The sequence below is a fragment of the Camelus bactrianus genome, chromosome 31, assembly GCF_048773025.1.
Source record: "Camelus bactrianus isolate YW-2024 breed Bactrian camel chromosome 31, ASM4877302v1, whole genome shotgun sequence".
Classification (NCBI taxonomy): Eukaryota; Metazoa; Chordata; class Mammalia; order Artiodactyla; family Camelidae; genus Camelus; species Camelus bactrianus.
The window spans coordinates 17,035,512-17,054,124 of record NC_133569.1 but is presented as its reverse complement, the minus strand read 5'-3'; the positions used below and the strand labels follow the sequence as shown (position 1 = coordinate 17,054,124).

The 18,613-nt window shown below is 40.5% G+C and overlaps 1 protein-coding gene across 1 annotated transcript in view; it reads left to right on the top strand.

Moving 5' to 3' along the window:
• The window catches only part of ELP3 (elongator acetyltransferase complex subunit 3), an 80,881-nt gene that overhangs the window by 24,582 nt on the left and 37,686 nt on the right, over positions 1 to 18,613 (top strand). Inside the window, exons 8-10 of the mRNA XM_010967810.3 lie at positions 4,982 to 5,143; positions 7,628 to 7,754; positions 15,115 to 15,308. Coding sequence (XP_010966112.1) covers positions 4,982 to 5,143; positions 7,628 to 7,754; positions 15,115 to 15,308 — 483 coding nt within the window. The remainder of the gene's footprint in view (positions 1 to 4,981; positions 5,144 to 7,627; positions 7,755 to 15,114; positions 15,309 to 18,613) is intronic.

Genomic DNA, 18,613 nt, shown 5'->3' with positions numbered 1-18,613 from the left:
ACTTGACCACCGTCTCAAACGGAAAAACAGAGTTGCTTTTAAATCCTCCACCACACCAAACATCCAGCTCAGTTGTTCGTATGTCTAGAATATCACTAGCACCACATTATACAGAACATAAAATTTTGTTTGAGATATTTTCTAGGTATGATTATAGCCAAAAAAGAGTGTGTTCTATGGTACTGCTGCTGAGGAATTAACACCAGTAACCCCCAGATGTTGCTCGACAATTCAAACAGATTTTTGGCTATCCAAAGAAGTTTATAAATTCTACTTAGTTTGGGACTGTAGGTGCAGAAGAGAGTTTATACATTGTGACTAATGAAAATCAGTATTTCATTTACATAACATTACTATTTACTTTGTAATTTGGTTTGAATAGGTTGAGTTTGAGGTAGAGGAATGTCCACGTAGAAGTTTCCCTAAGCCTCTCGGGAATTTAGGCCTAGGCCTCTAGTGACATTTCACACGGGAAATCTAAAAGTAAGACACATCCTGCATTTATAATCTCCTCCCTTCACAATTACTGTTTTTGATACCATATTTTATATATTTAATTTTTTGTCTAGCCCTTAACTACTTATTGTGGATATAGTAGATTTTACTTTTTTTTGTATTTTAACTTTCCATGTAGCTGTGTGCATGGATGATTTCCTACCTTTACCATATATTTACCTTTAACCATGAGCAGGATTGTCTGGGCATATAACCGGAAGGAACCCTACTTCAAAAAGACACCTGCACCCCAATGTTCATAGCAGCACTATTTACAATAGCCAAGACATGGGGACAGCCTTAATGTTCATCAACAGATGACTGGATAAAGAAGAGGTGGTATATTTATACAGTGGAATACTACTCAGCCATAAAAACACAACGACATTTGCAGCAATATGGATGTCCCTGGAGAATGTCATTCTAAGTGAAGTAAGCCAGAAAGAGAAAGAAAAATACCATATGAGATCGCTCATATGTGGAATCTTAAAAAAAAAAAAAAAGAAAGAAACAAAGAAAAAGACAAATGAACATAAATACAAAACAAACAGACTCATAGACATAGAATACAGACTTGTGGTTGCCAGGTGGGAGGGGGGTGGGATGGGACAGACTGGGAGTTCAAAATTTGTAGATACTGACAGGCATATGTAGAATAGATGAACAAGATTATACTGTATAGCACAGGGGAATAAAAAAAATAAAGTAAGATACATCCACTTAATTAATGACAGAGGTTTAGAGAGGACTGCAGCAGATTAACAGCAATCAGAAGTATTCTCACAGCCTTCTTGTAGTGAATCAAAAACAGTTTACAGAAGATGATAAAGGGACTTTAGCATCGGCGTGCTGTGTTCCGTCAGTGTCCCCCTAGTTGGGGCCTTAGTGTGAGGAGGCAGTAAGTGATAATAAAGATGTTACTTTTATGGGTCACCTTCTTCCTTCCAGAACTGGAAACAAGCTTTCCAAGAAATAGTTTATATCCGTTTAAATTTCTACCACTTCTGGCTCTTTGTTCTTAAGTGGTTATTGGTTTAATCTCCATGTGTTATTCCTGCAGCTAGATTGTTGAGCAACTCTGGGACAAGAACTATTGTCATTTTACTTTCTGTAGAATTCCTAGCCTAGTGTTAGGCACCTTCTAGGGTTAACTGTTTGCAAAAGGAAGGAACCAGTAGAATTATCTAGAGGCTGCTGTGAGAGTGAAGGGAGACCTTTGTGTCCTCAGCTACTCCTAATCCATTTATTCATTCTTCGTATTTATTTTTTTTATATTGAAGGAGAGTTTTTAGTGCTAAAGCTCTTAACCTCTAAACGTATACGAGCCTACTGCCTTCCAGGAGTTTCCTGTCTAGGTGGACAGACAGACCCACAAATAACGAGGCCAACTGTATTCATAGTATGGGCAGGGAACTTTGGGAATGGGAGCACAGAGTTACTGAGAGGTGCTGGGAGGATGTCACAGGAGGAGAAATGTATTGAGCTATGTTTTGAAGGCTGAGTAGCATTTAGGTTTTATATGCGTTTATATTCCCAGGTTATTGTCCCATTTCCCACCCTCCTACCCCCTTGGTTTAAAAAAAATGTTGTTAACATATGTTATGCTTCACAGAGAACATTAGCATCTTTTATGGTTGGTGTGGCTCTGTGGCATACAAAAGACTGTAGGATTCAACATAACCCCACACTAGTGGTGTATAGGCTTAATTAAGGTGACCCTATAATGCCACAAAAAGAGAAATGGAATTAGAATCAGAAGACCTGGTTACAGGTCCTGACTTTGTCTCTTAGAAGCTTATGATCAGGGTTGGAAAATGTTTGGCACATTTCCTAAATGCCCAACAACTTAACAAGTCTATGCCCCCCTCCCACCCACCACAGGTATGGTAATTGAACTAGGTTTGGAAGGAGAGCCACACTGTTGGATGGCTCTCTGAATGACATGGAAGGGTAGAGCAGGCTGTAGAATGCCAGCTCGGATATTTTGCTTAGATTAGTTGAAAGCCTTTATGCACGTATTTGCATATTGAAAAAACAGTCGTATTGATAGCTCTACATCTCTGTTAAATGAAGGGGCAAGGTTCAGTGATGCGTAGGACTAAATATAGCATTAACCAAAAAATCCTTTTAAAAAAAATGATCTTATTCTTGTGTAAGTATAAGATGAACTTATACCCTGTTTTTTAGAAAACACTCCATTGTTTTTGTTCAAATTTGATAAGAATTTGTGTTTAATTGCTTTTCAGATGAAAATACAATTCTGAAAGGAAGACAGTGGTAAAAAACCTTTTGTAAATACAAAATATTGGCTTTTAAAAACTTAGGTTATTTTTTTATTCCTCTACTTCTGCTCCCACAAAAGGTAATGACATTTCCCCCGGAGGAAAGATATTTTTGAAATGGAGTTAAATTATTGAGAACCAGGTTTGTCTCTGTGTCTTATACTGTATTCTAACCACTTGTAAAGAGACCTTGGCATCCTCGCAGCAGCCTTCCTGATCAGCCTTGGTCAGGCGTTGGTGATGTGTGCAGTCGAGACATTAGCTAGGGAATTTCCTTCCTCCAGACAGATTCCCATCTGTGCAGTTATCTGTCCCCTAGTTCTGTCCCAGGAATGCAAGGTCCTGTTGTGCTGCCAAGCTTGCTGACTTAATGGCATCCTTTTAAGAAATACTGTGAGCTTTATAAAAATATCAATCGACAGAGAAGTCTGTGGTATGATTTTGGAATGGCTGATTGTAAGATGTTCTCATTTACCTTGTTAAATATACATATTTAGTCTTCTGCTCTTTGTTTGTTTTAAATCAACCTTTGTGCAGTTTGCTTTCTCTATAATGTTTTAATTTTTAAAAATACTGGTTTTCTCCAAGCACAATAGTTGACCTTCCAGGAAGGCGAGTCACAGTGTCGTGTGGCATTTGCACTTCTCTTGCGTGCCTTGTACCCGCCTATCTGAGAGGCCTGGGACTTTGCGATCCAGTTGTTATCAGAGAAGCCAAGTGGTTTAGTATCCTGTCAGAGGCAAGATTTGCTAAGATCTGACCCCTTTTTTGTCTTGGTTCCTGGTTTAGTAGCCGTGGAGATGTTTGCCTTTAGCTCTTGCTGCCCCTGGCAGTCCTACACGGCACCTTGGAGCGCAGTGTTATGTGAATGCGCTTGAATGTCTGGAGTGAAAGGCTTCAGCCCCAGTCTTCCAGTGCAGTGATTCTTAACCTTCTTAATAATTATTACTAACACTAAAATTAAAGATGTCAATTTTTATTGATAATTATGAATGAATGAACTTAAAGGAAAGCAGTAGTTACAAAACTATGGAAATTTTATTATTTTTATTTGTCAAGGAACAATGAACGTCTTTGGCAAGAAGGAAATTGAGTGGCAAAAAAAAAAAGGCTCCCTTCCCCCGCCCCGAAGAATTGAGAAAGCTGGGGAAGGGCACACTGAGAAGAGTGATTTCGTTCTGGGACCTTAGAGAGTTGAAGAGACAGAGCTGATGTCCCCCGCTGAACTGTCCAAGCAATCATGGGACAAAGGGAAACACAGAGCAAGGATTCTGAAGTCAGGCAGATGCACCTTCAAATCCTGACTTGGATTTGATGAGCTCTGTACCCGTGGACAGAGTATTTAATCGCTGCAGGAACTTCAGCTTCTTTATCTGTAAAATGGGGATAGTGAGACACAGTTCATGATGCTGATGGGAGCGTTCATCATGTGTGGGGTGTGCAGCCTAGTGCTCGGCCACAGGGGCCGCTCTAAATACTGGTTCCTGTTCCGTCACATCAGCAGCCCCCTTAGCAAGTCATTTTCACTTTTCTGGATTTGGGCCCAGCATTAAGGCTATTAATTCAAAACAGCTTGAATCTAACATGGTACTCACTGCTCTGAGACCTGGTTTTAGTGAAGGAGAAAAATGATCCCTAATTTTGTAAGTCACCACTCAGATTAATAGACTTGGCGAAAAGACTTGTGTATATAGAAGACATTTCATCTAAATTATTTCTGTGATTATTATACATGCCTCTCCCCCTTCTTTTGTTTTCTTTTATTTAATATGACTCTGAAATATAGAGTGGGAAATAAATAATGCAGATGGTTTTCACTTACATGAGCTATTGTTGCTAGGAATTTAAAAATAGGGTTTTCAGTTGAAATCACTGCTTTCAAGATTATGGTCTCAGCACACGGCAGAGAATAATAATGATAATGATGGTGGTACATTACCATGCGCTCGTTCTGTCACGTCAGTCTCACGACAGGTAGGTACTATTATCCTCATTTTGCAGATAATGAAACCGAAGCACAGAGAGGTTAATGACATTCCTGCTTGCATAGGTAGGAGGCAGCAGAGCCAGGATTTGAACTCACGCAGTCTGGCTGCATAGCCCATGCTGTTAACCACGGGGTTAGAGCTGGGAAGACATCCTCTAAATGAGAGCAGATGTCCTAGCACTGCAGCAGGTTGTTTACGTTTAGATTTGCTCTGCAGGTATTCTGAGAGGAGCCTCACAAAATGTATCGGAATTACTATTGAGACCAGACCAGACTACTGCATGAAGCGGCATTTAAGTGACATGTTGACCTATGGCTGCACAAGGCTGGAGATTGGAGTGCAGAGCGTCTATGAGGATGTGGCCAGAGATACCAACCGGTAAGACGGTGGCAAATGATCTTGCGCAAGCCTTCCTCTCCTCCCACCAGTTAGATCTGTGCTCCTCCCCACCTGCGAGAGAGGTCTAGATATTCCTCCTCTTCAGTCATTCTCTGTCTGTGCTGTTAGTTCCCTATCCTCCTTCCTTGACTTTCAAACTTCCTCTACTGGCTTTTTCCCAGTAGCCTATAAACATGCTCATCTCTCTTCATAGTCTTGTCAGAATAGCCTTTCCCATATGGAAAGCAGAAGGCAGGGCTCAAGGTCGGTAATTGAAAGCAGGAGAGAAGGCCAGGGAGAGTCAGAACAAAGAAAAGGATCTCAACAAGAAGGGAGCTGTGATGAGATTGAAGAGATTGGTTTTTGTGAAGCCAGTACCATATGGCAGGTTAGTGAAAGGCTGGTGACGTGATGGGTCCAAACTTTGAGATATTTGAGAGTGTAAGGAAGGAAAGGAACAAGGCTGGATAGTGCCGAATGAAGTCTCTTCTCTCTAGAAATAAAGACGGGCTTCAGGGAGTAGGTGTGTGTTGAGTTGGACCTTACCGGCTACTTCACTTTAATGGGATTTGGGTAGACATGCCGGAGGGTTGTGCTCAGAGAAGGAAGCAAAGGGAAACGTACGGGTCAGCATCTTAGAAGCAACCAAGAAGAATGTCAGGCTAAGGATGGAGGACTCTTTCCTTTAGATAATAGAGGTCTGTGAGATATTTTTTGAGCAGAGGGAAGACTGAGGGAATCGGGCTTGAGAAAGGTTAACCCAAACAGGATGCCTTCTTGGAGGGAAGGCTCAGCCCAGAACACGGCCGGGCTGCTGCAGTAACCCGGGGCTGTGCTGGCAGGGCCCTGGGAGATGGGGAGAGTCTCTTGAAGATCAGGGAAGCCTTCTGGAGAAAATGACATCTAGGCTGAGACTTACAGGACGAGTATGAGTTTGTCAGGTGGGGAAGAGGAAGATTGTTTCAGAAAGAAAGAAAAATACGGGCCACTTCCCAAGGATGGGAGCCCAAGGCGCATTTAGGGAATTGGGGTGGGGCGGTTCGGTTAGGGCGTGGTGCCTGAGATAAGAGGTGAGGACAAGAAGGTAAGCAAAGGGGCCGAATTATGAGGAGCCTTAGAAGTCAGCCCAGTGAGTGTGAGCTTTAATCCAAGGACAGGCTGTAAGCTCAGCTGTGATAAAAGCATACCTGCCTTTTAGAAATTTCACTTTATGGGGATCCCAGTACGAGGATGGGCTAAGCCCAGCAAGCTGGAAGGAAGCCCAGTTAAGTGACTGTTGCAGTCACTTAAGCAAGAGATGCTGTCCTGAGAAGAAGTGTTGGGTGACTGAGTGGAAATGAGGATGGGAAAGAATGGGGAGTAGAGAGGCTTGGGGGAAAGCTGAGTTTCATTTTGGGTAACCTGAGTTTTAGATACTTGTGGACCAACCAGTCGAAGGTGTGCTTTAGAGCAGGGCTGCCCACCAGAACCTTCTGCCATGACTGAAATGTTCTGCACCTGCACTGTCCAAAGGGTCGTGCAACTGAGGGACTGAAGTTTTCATTTTAATTAATTTAAAGATAAACTTGAATAACCACGTATGCCGAGTGGCTACAGTATTGTACGGTGCAACTTCAGAGAATTGGCTATTAGGGTGTGGTATCAGAGGAGGGACCTAGCCTAGTCTTATAGATTGAGAAGTCATTAGCAGAAGGAGATTAGAGAGTGAAGCCAGGGAAATGGATGGGAGCATTCAGAGAGTGGGATGGAGCCCATGGTTTCTAGGACTTTTTCGTGGTGAATGGGAATGTCTTGGTGGTGAAAGGATTGACAAAGGGCTTCAGTCTTTAGTAGCCCCACTATTATTAGGGTTTGCTGCTCACTTGGAGGTGGCGCTAGAATGTTAAAATGATTTATCCAGCTGGCCCCAGATGATTCTGCCTTGTCACTAAGTCATTCTCTCTTCTTTTTCTAGGACCCTCCAACCCACCAGAGTGAAATCTGCTTTGTGTATAGGTGTATCTCTCCCTGTCTTTTTCTCTCTCTCCATCTTTCTCTCTCCCTCTCTCTCTCCAAATAAAATTATTTGTAAAAAGACATTTAAATGAAAGGGCATCACAAGGTGCTGCTTCTGCGTAGTTTTGAGCTCATTATTCTTGTTTTAACTTAGATATTTACACTAGCAAGCTTACTTTGGTCAATGATGCTAAACCAAATAATTTTGACATTCATTAACTCCTGTTACCTCATTTACTGTCAGAACTTTGAGTAGGTACATAAGGGAATTTCTGAGAAATATATCAGAAGTAAAAAAAATTTTTTTCCAGACTTTCTTAGAGGTGGAGATGTAAAAATGACATTCTAAGATTTCTTTTCCCCCCAACCATGTCATTCTTCATTATGGACCTGCTGTTACATGTCTCAGAGATTGTTTTCCCTCTGTTCCTTGTACTAAGCTTGTTGCCCATTTATTTGTGTAACAGGCAGTGAATTTTCTTTCCTCAGGGGCCACACGGTGAAGGCAGTATGTGAGTCATTTCACCTGGCCAAAGATTCTGGTTTCAAAGTTGTGGCTCATATGATGCCGGATCTGCCAAACGTGGGACTAGAGAGAGACATTGAACAGTTTACAGTAAGTCCTGCCAAAAGCCAAGCTACCTTAGAATCTCCTCTGCGTGCTGCTCCTACCCTCTGCTCTTTCTGATTATTTACTATTGACTTTTTTCCCTCATTATTAAAGCAATACAACCTCATAGAATAGTAGAAACACATAGAGAAAGAAAAGTCACAGCTCCGTCACCAAATAAAACCCTAATTTTTTAATACACTCCCAGGATTTTTTTACACTTAGGCTTTTTAAGGGGATGAGGTGGTTTATGCATATATGCATTATGCACAGACACACTTAAACTTGTATATATGATAGGTAATTATTTTAATAGCTATTTTGGATAACATTAAAACAAAGATTTATTCATTTTATAGCCTGGTGTCAATGAAAATGTTAACATATTTAAATGCCTGCCTAATTTCCATTGAATAAATATGCCATACTTTGCTTAACCACTTCCAAATTTTTTAAAACCAGTTTTTGATATTGTAAGTAGACGGCACATAAAACAATTTTATGCCTGTAATATTTTGCAGAATTTAAGATGATTTCTTCAGGATAAATTCCCTGGAGTAGAATTATCAGGTGAAGGTGTAAACACTTCTGTGAATCTTCCCATGTGGCCTGGTTGCTTTTCTGAGGGTTGTCACAATTTGTACTCATTTCAGCAGGGTTGTCTTTTCCCCCAAATAGTTCTTTTATCTTTGTTAATTTGATGGATAAAAGTGCCATTTCAGCTTGCATTTTGTAATTTTAAGTAATACATTTTTCAGGTTTGTATTTAATAATTATGAGTCTTTCATCTTTTTGGAATTATGTGTTTTTGCCCTCTGACCAATTGCTCTATTGGATATAATATTTTTAATCTTAGATGAACTTTCTAGGTAAGGACATTGTGGATTCGTTGTTTTTTATATTAAAACTATTTTCCGCAACCTATCTTTATCCTTTTACTTTGGTTCTATTGTTAAACCTGTAGTATTTACTTACTTATTTATTTAGTGACAATTTCTTCCAATGCTTCTAAGCTTAGAACTGCCTTTCTCTTCCAGGATTTAATTAAACAGTGAAAGAAAATAATTATGTTTTCTCCCAGCCTTTTTGTTCTTTGGATTTTAATACCTAACTCTGGGGTTGGTTTCTTTGTTTTGACTCCTCGCTTATTTGCTTGATCCATGTTAGCTTTGTCTTGGGAAATGAGATTGGTCAAAATTCTTTTTTCCTGCAGATTCTCAGATAGGGCAAGTGGCTTAGGGATATCCTTTTACAGTAGAGGATGAAAAATATTTATCAAGTTATTTCACCCACAAAAATACTTTTACTTTGCTATGTTTATTAGAACAGTGGTATTCATGATGCTTTATTTGTGAAGTTAATAATTTTTCTTTTATTATTTTTAAGCCAATGAATTATAACTAAAGGCCTATTTATAAGACAACATTAATTCACATGTTCACAGATGTTACTGATCCCCCATATTGGCTGTGTAATAGATTTCAAGTCTATCTTCCCTTCAGTAGTACTAGCCAGGTACTCAGACTTCAAGCCTAAAAGACACCTGAAACATACTTTTCTTAGTACAGTTTCTAGGTATAGCCAAAATTTGCAACTCTAAGTGCCCTTGGAAAAAACATGTCAAGTAATAGTGAATTGCTGAGTCTCACTATTCATTTTCCTTAATGTCTTCAAAATAAAGAATAGTTCGAAAGTAATATTGCAGAGACAGCCTCTTCATATAAAAAGATTTAACTGCTTGTTTATAATCTTTTCAAAGAAACCCCCAGGGAATATAAGTAGACCATATGCCTTTTCTAACTGCATACCAGCAAATGAGTAACAAAATAGAGCTAAAACGAGAAACCTGTTTTCTCTCTAGAGAAAAATTCTCTGAAAGTTTATAGATTGCTTTAAAATAAATATTTTTTTACAAATCAATTAAGAAGACAGACAACCTAATAGAATGGGCCAAAAAACACTTGAACAAGTGCTTTGCAAATCAGATATTCAAATAGTCAATAAAACTATTTAAAGGTTCTCAAAGTCATTAATCTTCAAAGAAATGAAATTTAAAACTACAGTGCATGGCTACTGTATACCCTCCAGAATAGCTAAGAATAGCTAAAATGAAAAAGACAGTATCAGTTGTTGGTAAGAGTATGGAGCAACTGGAACTCTCATTTACTGCTGGCGGGAATATGAATTGGTACATCATATTAGAAAACTGTTTGACAGTATCTACCTAAAGTGAACATACGCATACATCATGACCCAGCAATTCTCCTACTTATAGACCCAACAGAAATGAACACACATGTTTACCCAAGGACACGGACACAAATTACTGTTATCATCAGAGTGGAAACAACCCATGTGTCCATTAACAGTAGAATACAGAAATAAGTTGTTGTGTAGTCAAACAATGGAATACTGTAAAACAATCATTTAATTAATGACTTCATGCAACAACATGGCTGACTCTATTCAATATAATATTGAGCAAAGGAAACCAGATCCAGAAGACTGCCTAACGTACAGTGCCTTCATGTGAAGTTCAAAAACTTTGGGTGGAATTGCAACTGGAAACAGGCATGCTATGGGCTTCCGAGGTTTTGATAATGTTCTTTTTCTTGACTTGAATGTCTAGGTGCTGGTTACATGATTAGTAAATGCCTATCAAGATGTACACTTACGTCTCGTGCAGTTTTTTGTACCTAAGAAGTATTTCAGTTGAAAGTTCACAGAAACATTTTCAAAACTAGTTTTTGTTTAGGAGGTCTTGTTTGGGCCTACTTGGAATTCACAACTTTTCCTGAATTAGCAGGCAATATATTTTACACTTTAAAACCTTTTTTCCCTACTTTATTTTATTGTCACATTATTAGCAACCCACAGATATAGTTCCCTTAATGTGTTTTGTTCCATAGGAACAAAAGGGTTGCTCGGTAAGAGGTCTGCTCGTGTAACTGTGGAAGTCTACAAATGTTCTGTCTGTAGAGGACAGGATAGCCTTTCCTGGCACGGATCCATAAAGCCACTGCCCAGCCACTGAGATGCTGTTCCCTAGGGTTGTGTGCCTCCGTGTGTTAGTTGTAAGTTGGCTTTGATCGCCCAGCTTGTGATTTAGGTCGGTTCCGGATCGCTCAGAGCGCACTGGTCATTTGCGTCTGTTCGTGGCAGAATCATTCTCTTACCTCGTGGTAGGTGCAGTGCTCATAGCTGTGTGTGATAAACAGCGTTTATTATATTTTCCAGTGACTCAGATTATTTTTGAAATGAACTTTTCCTTTTTCTTACAAAGCTGGAAGTGCTGATTGTGATGGAGGATGTTTAACATCTTAGGAATTGATCCTGTGAGCATTAATTTCACTCTTTCCACCTAGCCTCACATAGGACTCATTAATTACTCAAAATAACTTTTAGCTGTTTTGGTATTTTGTTCTTTTAAAAATTAGACTGCTCCTGGATATCCAAGCTCAGGTTGCTGAAAATGTTTGAAGAATGTCAGTTGCTGTTGAGGAAAAATTATCTCCAGAATCTCCTGTCAGTAATGAGAAATCTTTCAAAGTCCATTAATGTTCTCCTACCCTTTGACTCTTGGTTCTTCCCCCACCCACCCCTCACTGAGCTGTTTTTCCCAAAAGCTAATGTGATCAAGTTATGGTTTGGCAGGTATGGTTAGAGGTATTTATTGTTACTTCTTTCTTTGCTTGGGTTTTTGTTTTGTTTTCGGTGTTTTTAATATAATATTTTTATTGTTTTTGAAAATGTACATATGGACCTTCTGTATTTCTTTTTTCTTTTAATTTTTCATTTTTCAGTTTTATTAGGTAGAATTGTTACAATTTGACTGCACATATGCAATATACTGCATGTAAATACATATACATACAATACATATATATACACATGTATATAATATAAAGGCTTGTTAATTAAGGTAATGTCATAGAATACAGGTAAGTGTAGAATTATATCAGAAAAGACCGCCTGTTGCAGCCTCCTCAGACAAGGAGAAGAGACCTGATGAGGTTAAGTAACTGTTAAAGGCAGTGGTGAGTCTCAAGGAGAACCAGGCTCTTAGGAAAACCCCCTTTCTGTTGCTCCTTTCTGTGTTTCCTTTCTTAGGTGAAGGGAAGTCTGTTTTACTGTGAATGACTATTCATGACCTGAATGATGTTGAAATCCAGGTCAGGGTGGATCTTACAGAAATAAAACTTTAAACCTCATTCCATTTTCAGTTATTTTTTATTTGTATGAAAGCAATACATGCATAACTTAAAAAGTCAAATTGTACTATCAGACGTGCAGTGAGAAACAGCAGTCTGCTTCCCTTCCTCTCCCTGGAGAGTATCCAGGTCGTTTACAAATGCTCCAGCGTCCCTGCCGCCTCCTCCCACTCACTGACACACACGCTCCAGCAGCTTTCTAGGAAAGCATTCATCCTGTGAACTCAGCCTTTTACATGCTCAGAAATGTCTCTGTTCTAACTTCACACTTACAGAATTCTATAAAATCATTTTCCCTAATTTTTTTTTTTAAACACTGCATCATTGTCGTGGAGCTCTTAACACTGTTGTTAAGCACAATGTCGGTCTTACTCCTAACCTCTATTCCCTTTTTTAAAATTTTTATTCTTTTTGGGAAGGGAGGTAATTAGTTTTATTTATTTTCTTTTTTAATGGAGGTTTTAGGGATTGAACCTAGGGCCTCATGCATGTTAAGCACACACTCTACCACTAAGCTATGCTGTCTCTCTTATATTCCTTATTTTTACATTTTATAATATATATAACCTTTATTTTAAAAATTCTGGGATATGTTAGGAAAGTCTTTTCATCCCGTATGTTGTGAAATTTCACAGTGGTATGTCTTGGCAAGAGTTTTTTAATTAATCATGCTGTATTTTGAAGGACCCTGTCATCTGAGAAATTTCCTTGTACTGCTAGATAATTTTCCCTCTTTCATTTTCTATGTTCTCGTTCTAACACTTCTGTTAAGCAAACATTAGATCTTCCAGATTGATTAGCTAATACTCTTATCTTTTCTATTTTTCATCTTTTTTTCTGCTTTCTTACTATCTTCTCACTTTTATCTTTCAACTTTCCTATTAGATGTTTTTGTTACGGTTTTAATTTCCAAGAGTCCTTTCTTACATTCTTGTTCAGTTTTTCCCTAGCATCCTGTTCTTGTTTTATGTGTGTAATATATCTTGTCTGTCTGAAGGAATTATAGTTTGTTTGAAGTTTTATTTTTCTTTGTGCAGTGCCTCTGTTTTCTTCGAGTCCCTTCTTCTCTTTCTGTTTTGGTCCACCCTTCATGTTCTATACTTCCCCCCAGGTTTCCAGTAATCCTTAGCCAAATGGTCATACTTTACGAGTGAGGGGCTGAAAAACCAAATTGCAAGCTCTTTGTGGCTACCTGCTGATAAGCCTCACTGAAGGATCTTCATGTAATAAACCCTCCTTTCTTTAGAGGATTTCCAAATGTCAGTGTCTTGAACTCTTAAGTAGAGCCATTTGATTAATCCAGAGATGACTCTCCAGCTTCTTCTTGGTGGGTGGGTGGTGTGCGTAGGTCACAGAAAATTGGCTGCTGACACCCAGGGAGCAGGGCGGGGAGTCCACCAGACACTGTGCTGACTTTCACTTAATCTCCCTGTTTTCAGCTTTGATCCTCTCCCACGTGTTCCTTTGTGTCTGGAATCTGGAAACCCAGCAGCTTTCTACTTTCTCCAGGGAGCAGACAGGCAGGTGACCACCTGTACAAGGACTAGGGAATAGGGATAAATCCCTCCATGAACAGACTTAAGCAGTGCTCCCTTCCATCCTGCCCAGTTCCCAGTACTCCTGACCACGAACCTTGCTGGGACTCTGGTGTGACTGAGCTGCCCTCCCTTCGGCAGCCCCATTTTCTGTCTTCAAAAATTTATTGCCATCACTTATTTCTCCTTTAGTGTGATTTGGAAAGGAAAGGAAAGGAAAGGAAAGAAACATGTATTTTAATTCTCTGTGTTTAACCAGAAGTCCAGAACTAATTTCATCTATCATCATTCTTACAAAAGGAGTATGTGAGCCTATTTGTCTCCTACCTGAATTTGTCATACAAGTGACCAGAAGTAATTCACTGAAATATGTCCCAGTATGGATGCAGACTAGTGACAGTGACTTGCATACATACTCTTTGTGGATGGCTGTAGAATATTTATTAAAGACCTGATGAATCTTTAATATATAAACATTACAGCGGAAATTACACGCAGTTACAGAAGAATATCCCTAAGAGCAAATGATGCACAAAGATTACAGCACTTAAGACTATGACAGAAATCAATGAGAGAGATCGAAAACTCTGTAGTTAGATTTCTTAGAAAAGCAAGTTAAACAATGGAAAGCTCTGCAAGAATAACGTTGCACAAGATAAAAAAGCATTTTCACGGTTCATAAACCGTACTACTGCTGGCCGTGCAGATACTGACGCTAGGGTCGGGGTGAGAGGGAGCTGTGCGGGTCCACCCTCATTCCTCCATCACATACCAAGCAAAATCAAGATAAGAGCAAATTCCCAGTGCAAGTTCATGGAAAGGAGAGTGCCTGGTGTCCCTGCTACAGCCCCAATAAAGAAATAAGTCAGCCAGCTGGGATGATACAGTGCAGGAAATGACTGTGTCAAAGTAGATGAATTAGATGTATCGCTCAGTGTCCAGATAACAAATGGACAGTGTGTATCCCGGGTTAGGAATGGTACCAGTTGGCCTGGGGACAAAATAGTTATACCCAGGGGTCAGCATACTTGTTCTGCAGAGGCCATATAATAAACATTTCAGGTTTTGGAGGCTAGATGATGATCTGTCACACAACTTTTAAAAGTTTGAACAGTTACATATATTCCATTATTAAAGGAGGGTACAGCCTGGGGGCTCGGGCAGGCATCAGACAAATGGTCGGTGTGAGGATGTTAAGAAAGCACAATTTTTTTAATTGAAGCAACTTGTATCTGAAGGTCAGGGAGACCTCTCTGAAGAATTGGTGTTGGAGCTGAGACCTGAAGGTTAGCTCGATGAAGGAAAACAGATGAAAGTTCCAGGCAGAGGAAACTACCTTTGAGGGCAGGAAAGCAAGGGGTGAAGGCGGGTGGCACGGGATGAGACCACAGCTGTGGACAGGGGCAGGGTCAGCGAGGGCGTGGTCACCCAGCACACCCGTGTTTCCCTGCAGGGAGGCTGTAAAAACAAGGAGTCTCTATTCTGTCTGCCTCCCCTCGCTTGATGGGAAGGAAAGGCAGTGTAAGGACCGGGTGTGTGAGAGATGCTGGCCCAGGATCGAGACTTCAGCATGGGTAATCAGTGCATAATTAATGGAGACCTCATTTTCTCTGTTCACAGGAGTTTTTTGAGAACCCTGCCTTTCGTCCCGATGGTTTGAAACTCTACCCTACCCTGGTGATTCGTGGAACTGGGCTTTATGAGCTGTGGAAATCCGGAAGATATAAGAGCTATTCTCCCAGTGACCTGATCGAACTGGTGGCCCGAATCCTTGCCCTTGTGCCTCCGTGGACCCGCGTGTACCGAGTGCAGAGGTAGGGCGCTGTCTTTCACGCCGGATATAATCAGTGACTAGTCTGTTCACAGTTTCCAGAGAGAATGGTCTGATTTCAAATTAAAGGATTTGAATTTTTTTTCGTTGAATATGGGACACCTGGAATGCTCTCTGAAGAGAGGATGGAGGTGAAAGGACAGCAGGTCCCGGCCACGTTGCCAGTACCATACTTACCCATCCGTTCACCTCTCCATCGCGAGCCGGGAGGTGGAGTGTGCTAGTGACACACGTGCTGATTGGTTCCTGGAGCTTAAGGTCTAGCTCAGGGCTTCCTTTTTCAGATCTGCTTCTACCCAGATACAGTAGTGAGCGTGGGAGGAGGAAGTATTGCCATGTGTCTGTTATCCCTGCTCTGGAGGAAAAAAGAGTGGCAACCAGCGCTCTTTACAGATATTAATGTAACATGGAGAAAGAGTGACATATTCCTGATGGCGTCAAGGAAATCATCTTAACTTTTTTTTCTAGGAGAGAGAAACTAAGATCTCATCTATGATCATGGGTTTTGTGGGTTTGTTTTTTTTTTTAACTAGAAACGTTACGTTGAAAAAATTTAGGAGCCATAAAGTTACCTATTTAATTACAATCCCGACAAAGCCATTCCAGTATTACCAATACAAGGCCAAATGGGGACTGACGGGAGCTGACGGGGTACGGTCACCTGCTGTCACTAGTGCTCCGCTGAGCACACGATTATGTTCCTAATAACACACAGCAGAACTGTCAACTAAAGGAAAAGGGTCAAGGGTATAAAATAATGGATTTACATGAAGGTCAGAGGATGTTTATACCATATTTCTGCCACAATGTATTGATTTCTTAAATTTTTAAAATTACTGGCCCAACCTCAGGACCTGAATTGCTTAATGATCTCTATTTTTTAAAATACAGTTAAAAATACTAAGGAGATAGTGAATAGAAAACTCACCTATTAAAATTGTCTGTGTTATCCTTCCTCTTCTTTTCAACCCTTCTGGAACAGTTGAGCCCAGAAGACAGTAGGAGGTAATAAGCAACGTAGGCGTCCTCGTGGGTGACGCAGGGAGCCGCAGGGCCCAGAGCGGGACAGGGGCGTTCCTGCCCGAGGACGTGGTGCGGGTCAGGCTGAGGTGGCCCAGATGTGTGAGGTGGGGGGTTCTCACAGAGGGCTCCGGATGTCAGAGCTCAGCAGGGCGAGGAGGGGTCTCTGAGGGGTCGGAGAAGAGGACAGCAACAAGAGGTCAGCTACTTGCAGGGGCTGATCTGATAAGGAGACAGGTTTAAGGTTTTCTGTTATCTGGAAAGGGAATTACAAATACGAAAAAGGAGAAAATAGGAATGTGCCCCCATGGTGTTCTGGAACAGGAGATATCAGTGTGAACTTGTGGTTTTCAGCCTATTGGTAGGTACAGAAATAACTGTCAGTGTCATAAACAATAATTAATACGATGTGTGCATGTGCACATGTCCTTTTCACAGTCTACTTAAGGGCCACGTTTTTGGCATTTTTGGTGCTGCTTGTTGGTGATTTCGCTGTTTGAAATGGTCTCTAACATAGTACTGAAGTGTCATGTAGTGTCCCTAAGTGCGTGAAGGCCATGGTGTGCCCTGTGGAGAAAATACATGAAAATTATCTTTGTTCAGACATGAGCTATAGCACTGTTAGCCATGAGTTCAATGTTAATGAATTGTCTATCTACTTACTGAGAGAGACGTTTCAACAGAAACACACATAAAAAAGGTCATGTATTGATCAGTTGATGGAAATGTCGTGCTAAAGGCTCACAGGGCTCTAACCCTGTATGTCCCCTGGGAGAAGCATTCTAGTATTCCACTAATGCCGAGTTCACGGCAATTTTGTAAAACGTAACTCCGGAGAATAAGGAGAACTGACTGTTCATTGTTTTAGAACCCCCCCGCCCCATGTGAATTAATTACAAAGTAGAAAAGAGTGGCCTGACCCTGGAGAAGCCTGGCAGCTGGTCAGAGTGGATGTCGTCAGTAATAGGACCCGTCACAGCTGTGTGCCACCTGGTCGTGGACTGAAAACTCAGCACCACTTCTGTGTTACTCAGCCAGAACTCCATAATCCAAATCTAATAATGAGGAAACCGCAAATGGAAATTGAGGAACGTTCTGAAAAATAACTTCAAAAATATGAGGATCAAGGAAGGGAACTAAATACAACACAGAGTTCTGCCTGGGTCCTTTTGCTGTAAAGGACGTTATTGAGACGCTGGTGAAGTCGGAATGGAGTCTAGGATGAGACAACAGTAAAGTGCCAGTGTTAGTCTCCTGGTTCTGATGGTGGTATTGTAGTTATGTAAGAGAATATCCTTATTGTAGGAAATACTTAGCATATTCTGGGGATGTTGGGACATCTTGTTCCCAGTTTATTTTCAGGTAGTTCAGGTATATAGTTAGTTACTCGTACCACACTTGAGAAGTTTTCTGTAACTTTGAGGTTGTTTCCAAAAAATTAGATTAATGCAACAGAAAACAAAGATGTAATAAGTGGTATTAATGAAACAAAAGAAAAAGTTCATTTGCATTTAACTTGGGCATCCAGAGAACAGTGAAGATTTAAAATCTCAGCAGCAGAACCTGGCAGCAGATACCACAGAGCAGATAGAAATTTCACAGCCACGGACCCCAGAGTTTTCTTTCCAAGAGTTAGGAAGGCATAGATTACGTGAGCAATCAGATGAAGAATTTGCATTCTCCCCATTCATTTTTAGCTTTAAATTTCTTACTGCTGTAACCAGTCAGTCAAAAGCAACTAAGACACTACTATAACATTAACAGCTTAACTTTATAGACTTGAGGAAATATCACTAGGGGACGTCATCCTGGCTCACCACCAGCTGAGAAAATAAGGGCTTGGAGAAAATGGGGGCAGCAAACATAATCTTTGTAGGAAAAGTTTAGAGGAGTCACTACAGGAAGAATTAAGAACATGTATATTATACAACCGAAAGGTTGTATGAGGAGAAAGCAGGATGTTATGGGCAACCAACATGGGACTGGTTAAAGAAACTTCCCTGTTCTCAGTTCTCCTGTCCTGACCCCACTCCAGCTCTCTGGACAGTGGGCCAGGAGAAGAGTCCCCGAGCTCTGATCCCAGGTGGCACACTGTCGATTTTATTTCTTTATCAATACATCACTTGCAGGGTTTATGCGGGGCAGATGGTACAGGTGCATGTAGGCTTAAGATTTTGAACTGACACCCTATTACTTTACCAGTGTGTGGGTGAATTAAAGCTCAATAGAATACGATAAAACAAGAGGTAAAATCTCTTTTAAAATGTG